The sequence below is a fragment of the Alexandromys fortis genome, unplaced genomic scaffold (assembly GCF_014885135.2).
Source record: "Alexandromys fortis isolate MF-2015 unplaced genomic scaffold, M_Fortis_MF-2015_v1.1 scaffold_31, whole genome shotgun sequence".
Taxonomy (NCBI): domain Eukaryota; kingdom Metazoa; phylum Chordata; class Mammalia; order Rodentia; family Cricetidae; genus Alexandromys; species Alexandromys fortis.
In genome coordinates this window covers 9,901,095-9,913,395 of record NW_026067974.1, presented here as the reverse complement: position 1 = coordinate 9,913,395, position 12,301 = coordinate 9,901,095, and the positions used below count along the sequence as shown (strand labels likewise).

Here is a 12,301-nt window from a genome sequence, read left to right as displayed (position 1 = left end):
GCAGCAAGCAACACTGAGGTTACACCCGAGGAAGCTGTAAAAAGCCATCTGGGCGACTGGTGACTCTTGCGGATTCAGCTGGGCCTCGGGGTGGTGGTGGGGTTCATAGAGGCCATCAGAGGAGGTGTGCCAATGGGGAAGACTGGGACCGAAGTCAGCCCCGTCAGGGAGTCACTGTGACCAGCCAGTGTAGCATAGAGGGGCTCCAAGGAGGCCCAACACCAGCAAAGGCAATGGTGTCCCCATCAGGGCTGGCAGGCCTGGCAGCAGCAAGGTCCCCCCATCCCTAGAGCCTTGTCCCCACATCCATCCTTAGAATGGGAACAGGAGACACCAATGACCCAAAGTAGGAGTCCAATGACAGGGAGACCAGAAGTCAGTAGACAGACGTGAAGACAGACAAACAGATGACAGACAGGAAGATGGCCTCAGAGCCATCTGAGGAGTGGACCCTGAAAGTCTGGTCCCAGGGGAACCAGAGACAGCCAGGACATACACAGAAGGCAACCATTTCCAAACCTGCCAAGGCCACCGAAAGTGTCCTGTTCTCTGAGTCAAGGCTGCCTGTCTCGAGACTGAACAGAAGTCTCATGACCTCTCTAGCCATAATCTGCCTCCAGCTTCCGCCTTGCCCACCAGGGACCTCCTAATAACCTAGTATACTGTGACACGATGGCGGCTTCCCATCAGCTCCAGGACCCCCTCTTCAGAGAGACCTCCCTCTCTAACCTGATTTGCTGTGCTGCTGATCTATGGGAAGAGGTCTGGAAGGTTTGGGCTCAGGACCAGGCCTGCCTGTCACTGGGAACTCCTCCACCTCCTCACCACAGCTTGTGTGGAAACCTACTTAATCAATGTGTGTGGGAAAGCTGGGCACGGTGGGCCACACTGAGAGCAAGGCCACTTGGAGGAAGAATGACCAGAATGATTGGAAGTTCAAGGTCATCCTGAGCTGTGTAGTGAGTCTGAGGCCAGCCTGCTACTTGAAACTGTTTAAAACAAAACCGTTGAACAGTGAGTGTGTAGGTGCTTCTGACTGATCCCTTGCTGAGTAACCAGAAAGCAGAGGGTTTGTCATCATTGTCATTGTCGTGTGTGTGTGTGTGTGTGTGTGTGTCTGTGTGTGCGCGCACGTGCATGCACATGTCCATCACACAGCCACCTGGTGTCCCTCTTCCTTGTATATGTTTCTACCTTTCTAATCTGTGAGGTGAGGGGCAAGGTCTCTGCAGGAGGGACTTTATAAGTAGGAAGTGGGATTTGTTAAGCCTGGGGGGACCTCGTGTGAAGCAAAGAACAGGACTTTGAGACCTGGTGTCATGTAGCCCAGGTTGGCTCTGAATTCACCGTGTCACTGAGGATAACTTTCCGCTTTTGATCTTGTTTCCTCCGCCCCACAATCCTGGGACTCCAGGCACAGTGCCATCTGGTCATATTCATGTGGCCCTGGAGAATCGAACCCAGAACTGCGTGCTAGGGAAGCGTTCTAACTGAGCTGCATCCCCAGGCCCAGGGAAGGTCAGCTTTGCTGGCTGCTTTGTGTACACAGTTTTGTTCAAGATTCCACCTAGCAAGTGGTCGAGCTGTTCTCACCCCATCTTATCCGTCAGAGATGGAAGCTTCCAGAGGTTGTAAACTGTGGTGTTGTGGTTCAAAGCTGGACCTCCAGCTTGGTGGTAAATCTGTCTCTTCCACTGTTGTGATAGAATAGTGGGGGGTCTCCAGCAGGACTGTGCCCGAGAGGGAGGCTCTCCTCGGTCCTCTGAGGTTTGGTGCTGGCTTCCCCTTCCCCCTGCCAGTGCCCCCCCTTCACTCACTGGTGCCCCCTGAACACTGGTCCTTGCAGTACCCAGAATTCTAGATGCACAGGGAGTAAAGAGCATGACTGATGTTCCTGGAGGCCGGCTTGGGTGGTGCCCCGGGCATCTGGGGGAGAGACGTGTCAGGGAGACTGTGGGAAGCAATGGCATCTTGTCACTCTTCATCAGATGGAGAGGGCTGTGTAGCAGCAGAGTGGCCCTGACTGAGGCCACTGTGAGTGGCTGGTGGCTGGATAGCAGGACTGGGTCCTAGAGGGCCTCCAGGCATGTGAGGGACAGCAGGAGCTGGCCACGAGAGCCCTCAGATCAGCAGGAGGGATGCGCGAAGAATGGAAGGACCAGCTTGAGTGACAGATGGGATTGTGGGTGGGTCAAGCCCCGGGTGGTGTAGCCTGGCTCCCCCTCAGCCTCAGAAGGGTTGTGCTAGGTCATGGGATGGGGCCTTTGTACTCACACCACATCAGGCCACCAGTCTCCTAGGACAGCTCCCACATTCAGGCCAGTGGTACCCTGGGGCTGCCCTGCACCTTAAGAGACTGCCTGAGAGTTTCTAGTCATTTCTTTTGTAGCCCAGGCTGATTTTTAACTAAAGGTTCTCCCACCTCAGTCTCTGGAATGATGGGAGTACAGGGTGTCCCATTCTTCCATCCTGTCAGCTTCCTACTGCTTTTTTTTTCTTTTCTTTTCTGAGATAAGATCCCATTATGCAGTTCTGGCTGACCCAAAACTTGCTATGTGACCAGGCTGGCCTTGAACTCACAGAGTTCTGCCTGCCTTTCCCTCCCTGAGTGCTGGGATTAAGGGGCATGTGATAGATACTATGCTTGACTTTATTGCACTGTGTTCTGTGGTTCTAACCAGACTGGAGCCAGCCTGCCTGAGTTCAAATCCTGAGTTTCGCCTCTCTTCTGGAAGCAAAGGATGGAATGGGTGCTGAGAGAAAGCAATGGTGGCAAGGGTGTCGGGTGTCCTAGGGTGTCTAGGCATGCCACCTGTTGTGTGACCAGCCACCTACACTGGCTCCTGGCATGGGCTAAGAGGTGACATCCTGGCCCATCCAACTGGGAAGGGCGAGAAATACAGACACGCTGAAGCCGGAGAGACACATCTGGGGATTCCTAGCTCTTTGTGGCATCCTCTGCCCTTCCCCCATCATCCTGCACAGAACCTGCGCCCCTGCTCCTGGCTGGTTGGAACCTCATCTCTGATTTTATTCACTACTCAGGGCAACCTGCATTTGGTGTGGTTGTCACAAAGGGAAGCTGAAGCTTACAGAGTTAAACTGCCAGGGCCCAGCTTGAGAGTGGTGGGCTGGAACGGACTGTCTTGTGGGTCTCCCATCTGACATCCCTCTCCATAGTCAGTCCAGACTTGGTACTTCCTGCCAGTCCACACATCAACCCTTCCACTTGGCCTGCATGTGTACCTTCCTAGTTCTGACTCCTGCCTTCCCCTCGGGGCTACTTGCAGAAGGACTTGGGGAGAAGGCCACCCAACTTAACACAAACAGCCTGTCACAAACACCCGTGGCCTTGCTGAAGAGGCCAGGCAGCTTGTGTGGGGCCCAGTGGTCTTCAGGGGCCACCTAGCCCAGGGCGCTCAGCCATCCAGTAGGTGTCTCGGGGGAGAGGTCAGAACTGCCCCTCTGCCCATTCTCCCGGAGCATCTGGCTATGATTAGGGGCAGAGACGTAAGACGGGCCCCGGCAAGAGTCCAGCAGGCACCAGCCGCCAAGAATGACTTAATTGGATAAAATGTCTAAGGACAAATCTGCACTCCACAGCAGCATCCTGGCGAGGCCCCAGGCCTGGTCCAGCCAAGCCTTGTTTCAGCCTCTGTCCTTGCTGCTACCTGAGAGTTATCCCCCCAGTGGAGTGTCCTCAATTACGCAGTGATGGATGGAGCGCTTACTTTTTTTTTTTTTTAAAGATTATCTTATTAATTATGTATACAACATTCTGCCTCCGTGTATGCCCGCACGCCGGAAGAGGGCGCCAGATCTCATTTCAGATGGTTGTGAGCCACCATGTGGTTGCTGGGAATTGAACTCAGGACCTCTGGAAGAGCAGCCAGTGCTCTTAACCACTGAGCCATCTCTCCAGCCCGAGCGCTTACTTTTTGCCAGGCGCTCCAAGGAGAGTGGAGAGAGGCCTGGGGAGCACAAGTCTCCCCAAGAGAGAACACCTAACCCTCTGAAGTGGAAAGGGATGCTTTCCAGTATCATTTTGAATCAGTTTAACAGCCCCAAGATGGCTGGAGTCGTGGAACAACTGCATCTGGGCGGCCACTTGCCAATCCTGTGCTCATGACAGACATTACTAATCGATCATGACACTCTCAGCTGCTAAACACAAATGAAGTCTTGGGATTCCTATCTAGAGTGCTTCTGGCTGCCACTTATTAATGAAAGATGATATTTGCAATGAAACCTCTTTGCCAAGCCTGCTGGTTTCTCCGCCCCCTTGTTACACAAGGAAAGTGATTTGCTGGAGGTCAAAGCTTGAAAGTAGTGATGGAGCTAAGATTTTGCTCCTCAGTAGGACAAGGGAGCCAGGTGTAGTAACACACACCTTTGGCTCTAGCACCCCAGAGGCAGATACAGGAAGATCTCTGTGATTTACATAGCAAGTTGCAGGTCAGCCAGGGCTAAGTACTGAGATCCTGTTTCAAAACAAACCAACCAAATCAAGTGGGCAGGGGAGAACCCTTTGTTTCCCAGGACTGTCTGATAATGTCTGCAGACATATTCAGCAGTCAAAGCCAGTGGAGGAGGGAGGAAGAAGGAGGGGCAACAGGGGCCAGTGGGCAGAGAGAAGAGATGCTATAAAATAGCTTACAAAACTATGATCCTGGCCAGCAAGTCATCAGGATTAAAAATGGGCCAAAAACTTAAAACATTTTCCTAAAGAAAGTACACAGACAGCCAATATCACATGGAATGATGTTTGTCGTTACTAATTGTTAAAGAAATGCAAATCGAAGCCACAGGTACATATCACTTCTTGTCTGTTGATTAGAATAGCTACTCCAAGACCCTGGGAAATAACAAGACTTGACGATGACACTGTGAAGAAATAGGAAACCTCTGGCAATATTGAAAAGAAAAATTGGCCTACTGAGTCTGGAGAGAGGGCTCAGTGGCTCAGAGCACTGGCTGCTCTTCCAGGTAACCCAGACCAGGTAACCCAGAACCCACACGGCTACTTACAACTATCTGTAGCTATGGTTCCAGGAGATCCAAAGTCTTCTTTTGGCCTCCATGGGCTCTATATGCAAACAAAACACCCATATATGTAAAATAAAATTAAATAAAAACAATTTAAAAATATACAAACAAATGAACTAGCATAGCTATTTCACATGGAATGTTCCATAATGTTGTATGGAAGGAAATGGAATTACCGTAGGAGCCAACAATTCCATTTCTGGGCACATAACCCAAAGAATTGAAAACAGGTCCCAAGAGAGATGCTGGTGCCCTTTATTCCCCTTAGAATCATTCACAACAGCCAACTCATGAACACAACCCAAGTTTCTACTGTCAGATGACCAGGTAAGCAAATGTGGTTTAGCATGGGACACCGTTGAGTCTTCAAAATGAACATGGCTGAACCATGACGTTATTGTGCTAAGTGAAATAAGCCAATCACAAGAGATGCATTGTATGAGTCCACTTATATGAGACATAGGGAGTATTCAAAAAACCAAGAGAGGGCTGGAGAAATGGCTCAGTGGGAGAAATGGCTCAGTGGTTAAGAGCACTGACTGTTCTTCAAAAGGACCCAGGTTCAATTCCCACACCCACATGGAAACTCACAACTGCCTGAAAATCCAGTTCCAGGAGATCTGACACCTTCACACCAATGCACATAAAATAAAGATAAATAAATCAAAAAACCAAGAGATAGAAGGTAAAAGGCCAGGTGGTGGTGGTGCATCCCAGCACTCGGGAGGCAGAGGCAGGTGGGTCTCTGTGAGTTCAAAGCCAACCTGGTCTACAGAGTGAGTTCTAGGACAATCAGAGCTACACAGAGAAACACTGTCTTGAAGAAAAAAAACAAAGATAAGAAAGAAAAGAAAAAAAGAAAGAAAGGATAGAGTTGGCTGTGTAGATCAATGATAGAGCCTGGCACGTGAGAGGCTCTAAGTTCAATCCCAGCCTCTGAACCAGATTTGTGTTTGCCAGACATACCTTCAGATTCTTGTTTGTCATACATACTGTGTTGAGGGGGTTTAGTATTGCTTACGCATGTTCCTGGGCATGGTATGAGGCACACGGCTCTCAATCTGTGTTGTGAACCTTCTGTCCTGGTCATCAATTGTCCCCAGAATCAGTGATGGCATAATGTTGAGGCTTCTGCAAGACAGGCGGTCTGGACCCCTTCTCAATCCTTCCTCAGGACCGCCAGTACTCAGCATTTTGTCTCTTCTCGCAGGCCATGGAGAAGGCCAAGGCTTGGGCTGGACTGTCAAGAGGACCAGGCAAGGATGGAGTCGGAGAACCCGAGAGAGTCCTGCGCAGGTTTTGAAACCAGGCAGGACCCAGCTAAGCCAGGACCTGGGTGGGGCCTCCCTGGCCATTGACACACTACCGGACAACAGGACCAGGGTGGTGGTAAGTTGCTCAACCAACACGGTGGGAGAGTGGAGCTGGGGTCTGTCTAAGTGTCTGATGTGGAGATCAGGATGGGCGGGGATCCCAGGGAAGAAGAGGCATGCTGACTCCAGGCTAGGCCATAGGATCAAAGCATCTCCGAGTTTTGTAGGCTGCTGGCCTCTGCCAGAACCCTGAGAAACGAAGTAACCTGCTCCAGGATGCACAGTCAGGCTGGCACTGGGTCTGCGTGACGTGACTTAGGGAGGACAACTCTGAAGGTGGCACAGTCCAGGCTCAGCTGCCAGTCCAGGCTCCACTCCATCTGTAGACTGCGGGGCCCTGAAGGTTAAGGACAGGGGCCACAGCAGGAGGCGGTTGGCAGGGAGGAGGAAGCCGTCCGAGCGTCACTGAGGCAGAAGTTTCTGGGGAGGAAATACAGCTCTGAAAGCTGAAGGGCCTCTGCATCCACGTGTGAGTGTGAGTGTGAGTGAGGCCTCTGTGCCCACATAAGTGTTTGTTGGAAGCGCTCTGCGCCCACATGTGAGTGTGAGTTGGAGACCTCTGCGCCCACGTGTGAGTGTGAGTTGGAGACCTCTGCGCCCACGTGTGAGTGTGAGTTGGAGGTGCTCTGCACCCGGGACTGAGGAATTCTGCATACTGTGTTCACGTGCCTGCAGACTGCCACTGCGGGCGGCTTGTGTCTGTGTGGAGTGTGAGAGAGTGTGCGGTGGGAAGGGAAGGGTGGAGGCTCGGGGTGCAGAAAGGCTGCAGAATGAGAAGTAGCAACAAGAGGATGCACGTTGCAGCATCTTTATTTCCTGTCTTGAAGAACTTCCAGAAACTTCTAAGCATCAGGTAGAGCTGATGGTGGGAAGTGGCTGCGTGTGTCTGTGGGCCCAGGTGAGTATAAAGCTGAGGTGAGAGAATCAGCAGAGCCCTGGAGTTCAGAGCCAGCCTGGGCCACGTAGGCCAGAAATCATCCTAGAAGCCTAGAGGAATGAACACAGAAGACCAGCTGCCTCCTACGGTCCCCAACCTCTTCCCCAGCAGGCTGCCTCTAGGCTATTGTTCCCAATTAGTCTGCTCCCTAGCTCCCTAATGAGCGAGCTTTGTGTGTCTGTTTGGTTTTGAGACAGGTTTTACTCTGTAGCTTTGACAGGCCTTGAGCTCACTCTGTAGACCAGGCTGGCCTCGAACTCACAGAGATCCACCTGCCTCTGCCTCCAGAGTGCTGGGATTAAAGGTGCTCGCTGCTGCCACCTGACTCAGGAAGCTTTCTTACATGCTGTCCTTTGGCTGCAAATGTAATTTTCAGTGTGGTCAAAGTTGTCATCCAGGGAGCTGGGCTGTGACCCAGTTGGTCGAGTGCTCACTTAGTGTTCATTAAGCCTTGGGTTCAATCCCCAAAACTGCATAAACTGGGTGCGGTGGAGCGTGCTTGCAGTCCTAGCATGCTAGAGGTGGAAGTAGAAGGGCCAAAGTAAACAAATAAACAAACAAACACATAGATAAAAATATTTGCCTCAACTTGGCAGACTGCTCACCTGCTCCACGGTTGCAACCCTACACCTCCTCCTTTGTCTCTTAATCATTGGAGGATCTCTGTGAGTTCGAGACCAGCCTGGACTACAGAGCAAGTTCCGGGGCAGCCAGGCTGTCACAAGGAGAAACCCTGTCTTGAAAAACCCAATAAATAAATTAATTATTTTTCCCCCTTTCAAAGCTTGAGGGTATCTGACCATTTTCTTCTAATGTCCCTGAGAAGGGACATGTTGTAACCACAGAGTGTGGCTGCTCGCGTCTATAATCCCAGCACTTGGGAGGCTGAGGCAGGAAGATAACTAAGAAATCAAGACCAGCCTGGGGTACCCAATGAGACCCCCATTTTAGCACACATCCACCCCTGTCTCCACCCTGAAGAGATCTGGTATAACACACAGGCTCACACCTGTAATCCTAGGATTTAGGCTGAGGCAGGATTGCTGAGAGTGTGAGGTCAGTTCAGTCTACAGAGCAAGTCCCGTCTCAGAAACAAAAACTGAGGTTTACTGTCTCTCTTATCCCTGACCTGGTCATACACTTCGGAAGGCTTTTGGAGTGGTCACTGTCACTGCTGCGTTCTGTCCGGGCTGGGCTGGGATTGTGATGTAGGACAGGCTAGCCTCCAACTGGAGCCACCACACTGTGTGGGGTGCCCACCAGAGAAGACTGACAGGAATGGGTTTTAGCCCATAGAAAGTCTTCATTAGCCAGCCAGCAACTACACTCGATGCTTGGGATTCCAGTGTAGCACCGAGCCTTTCTCAGGGTGAGCTTTTAAGCACGAAAACCGTACTCTGGGTTGACATCCTTCTGTTAACAAGAGCAGTTAGCCAGAAACAGAACCACAGAAGCCAGAGGCCAAGGTCAGTACATTTAGAGACTTTCCCAGAACTATGAACGTTGGTGGATTAGGCCTTTGTTTTTGTTTTGACGGGTGGTACTATTTATGTGTTGAGTTTCGTGACCTGAATGTTATTTCCATCATGGAGTCAGTTGTGCTAAGGTCTTGGGTCTTATTACACACACCTGGCCAGGTTTTAAATTTCTAATGCCTTTTTATTAAATATATATTAAATAAATATTAAATACATAAGTCCTCGTTCTCGTTCCTGCGTCAAGGATGAAGCATCTTTTCTCTCTAAGGGTATTTCATAAGCTTTGAGGGTTTGTTGTTGTTGTTTGTATCCCTGCGTCATTTCTGATTCTGCTTTGCTTTTACCTCAGTCTCTGAAATACTTTGGTATCATGACCGATTCTGTCATTATTTAACATTCTGAAATTTCATTCATCAAAATATCACCAGCGTTTGGCACTAACTAATGTTGATTTTTGTTTGTTTGTTTGTTTTTCAACACAGGGTTTCTCTGTGTAGCCCTGTCTATCCTGGAACTCCCTCTGTAGATCAGGCTGGCCTTGAACTCACAGAGATCGCCTGCCTCTGCCTCCCAAGTGCTGGGATTAAAGGCGCGTGCCACCACCGCCTAGCTCGAACGTTGATTTTTAAAATTCCGTATTATGATGTTCTTCTCAACAACTCCTGAACTTTTTGGTTCCCTTATCACTGTGCCTGAAGTAAATGGCTCGCTCAACAGGCCCTCATCCCAGCCCCGAGGTGGATTCTCCAAGCCCGCTCACTTCCCATTCTGTCTTGCTTTCTGAAACACTCAGAACTGAGGAGTAGGGGAGGTGTGGAAGAATGGTAAGAGTGTGGAAGAATAGTAGTGTGCTTAAAAGAAATCCCACACTAGCGCAGGATTGAGACATAGATGGTTGTTTATTTAGGGGTAGACTCACAAATCAGAATCCTCTGCTTGAACGGAGACCAGAAACCGAATCCCGCAACCAGAACAGAGAGGCCGGAAAAGAGGCCGGACACATGCTCTACATCAGCATATATAGTATAAGAGGCCACGTGCCAGGGGGCGGGGAACCTCTGGCTGTAAGACTTCCTACAGCAGTAGAGTGGACAGTCAGACCATGAGATGTCCCTAAGGCCGGGATTCCCATTAGCTTACCCCATTCCTTGCTGCTTTCTCGGACTCTGGATTAAATAACTAACACCTGCTCAGGGGCCGGATGTGGTGGTCAGAGGGCCCGAGTCCCAGCCTGCACATCACAGGAAGTAAGCAAGAGACAAAGACTTCTGGAAGCAATTATCTGTGGGTGTGTGGAAGGAGCAGTGGCATTCAGTGAGCCCCGGGGGATTCAGTAACACCAGGGCTTAAAAACAAAGTCACATTCCTCGGCTCCACTCCGAGAAGGTTAGTTCAGTAGCACTGAAGCCTGGGATTCCTCTCAGTACCCCACAAGGGGCTGAAGAGAACATCAGAGCGCCGGCTGCTCTTCCAGAGGACCTGGGTACTGTCGCAAGTGTCCACAAAGCAGCTCACAACTGTCTGTAATTCCAGTTTCTGGGGATCTGGTGCTGCTCTGGCCTCCTTGGGCACCAGGCACACATGTGGTACACAGACATACGTGCAGGCAAAGTACCTGTACGCATAAATAAAATGAAATAATTTCAATAACTAAAACCCTACACTTGGGGTAAGGGTGTAGTTCAATGGGGGAGTATTTACCCAGCATGTGTGTGAGACCCTGGGTTCCATCCTCGCTCCCGTGAAAAGGGAGATAGATAACAAAACTCTGCATGTGGTTGTCTGGGTATGAGAGCTGCTGGGATCTAAGGTGTCCGGGTGATTTTGAGGTTTTAAAAAGCGATTTGTTTTTTATTTATTTTGTATTTATGTGTATGTGAGTGTGTCTCTGAGGGTCTATGGCACGAGTGTGCAGGTGTCCTCAGAGGCCAGAACAGGGTGTCAGATCCCCTGAAGCTGCAATTACAGGTAGTTATGAGTCAGTGAATGTGGGTGCTGGGAACCCCACTCAGGTCTGGAGGAATTCGTGTATATTTCACCTCAGAGCCATCTCTGCAGTCTCTCCAGCCAGCTTTATAATGGTGGCCAGAGCTAGCCCCATTCCTTGGAATGCTAAGACAAGGAGATCACAGAGTCAAGGCCTGAGTGGGGTACAGGGTAATTTCAAGGCTAGCCTGGGCAACGGTATGGTGGTACAGGTCTGAATCCCAGCACTCAGAAGGCAGAGGCAGGAGGATCTCTATGAGTTCGAGGCTAGCCTGAGTTTCATGGCCACCAGGGCTGCATAGAGAGACCCTATCTCAAAAAATAAAATAAAATGGTTAAAAAAGAGTTAGGTATATTATTCAGTGGCATGGGAGACCCAAAGTTGAATACTTAATACTAAAAAAAAAAAAAATGAGGTGTTCACACATGTAATCCCAGCACTCAGAAGGCTGAGGCAGGAGGATTACTACTAGTTCAAAGACAGTCTGGACTACATAGTAAATTCTAGAACAAAAAGTGAGATCTTGTCTCAAACTTCCTGAAAGAAATAGCTAACAGTGGCCAGGGTGGTAGCCAGGAAAATGTGTCATGTGGAAATACTTGAGCACGTGACTTCTACCGTTTGGAGGCTTCACAACCACTCACCAAGAGGTCACACTGCAGCTAGGCATGGTGGTACATGCCCTTTTTTTGCTTTTGTTTTGTTTTTGGAGACAGGGTTTCTCTGTAGCTTTTGAGCCTTCCTAGGACTAGCTCTTATAGACCAGACTGGCCTCGAACTCACAGAGATCCACCTGCCTCTGCCTCCCGAGTGCTGGGATTAAAGACATGTGCCACCACTGCCCGGCTGGCATATGCCTTTTGTCCCAGCACTATGGAGGCAGAAGCAGGCAGATGTCTGAGTTTGAGGTCAGCCTGGTCTACAGACTGAGTTCTAGGACAGCCAGAGATACACAAAGAACTCTGTCTCAAAAAAACGAACAAATGAATCAATTTTTAAAAAAGAACAAGGCCATCTGAGAGAAGGCTCCTCTATGGGGTTGTCCCCTGCTCTGTCTAAGAAGTGGGAGGTGAAGGCTTAGGATGAAATCTCTCTGAAATATGTTTCAGATGCTACATCAGGAAGGAGTCAGCACATCTTTAGTGGGCTGGAGTGGGACCTGTCCCACGCTAGGTGCAGCTGCCTGGACAAATATAAACCCTGGGGCTCAAGGCTCCCATGAATCAGTGGCTCAGCTGCCAGCCCTGTGGGCCGCTGTGGGCTGGGCTGAGTCAGGCACGAGGGCCTCTGCCAAGGATGGAGGCGGAAAAGCAGCTGCACCAAAGGAAACCCATGACAGCCGGGGACCAGAGCCAGGGCTCTGGGAATCTTGCAGGCTGTCTTCTGGCTTGCATCCCTTTCTGGTGGCCCTCTAGAACCCAGAGGAGCCCAGGAGACTATAGACTGGACAGTGAAGAGACTTGAGTCCTGGTCCCTGGAG

At 50.3% G+C, this 12,301-nt stretch overlaps 1 protein-coding gene across 1 annotated transcript in view; it reads left to right on the top strand.

Moving 5' to 3' along the window:
- Plxdc1 (plexin domain containing 1) overlaps positions 1–12,301 on the top strand; it is a 54,513-nt gene that overhangs the window by 2,534 nt on the left and 39,678 nt on the right. Inside the window, exon 2 of the mRNA XM_050156977.1 lies at positions 6,257–6,435. Within this exon, the coding sequence (XP_050012934.1) occupies positions 6,257–6,435 (179 nt within the window). The remainder of the gene's footprint in view (positions 1–6,256; positions 6,436–12,301) is intronic.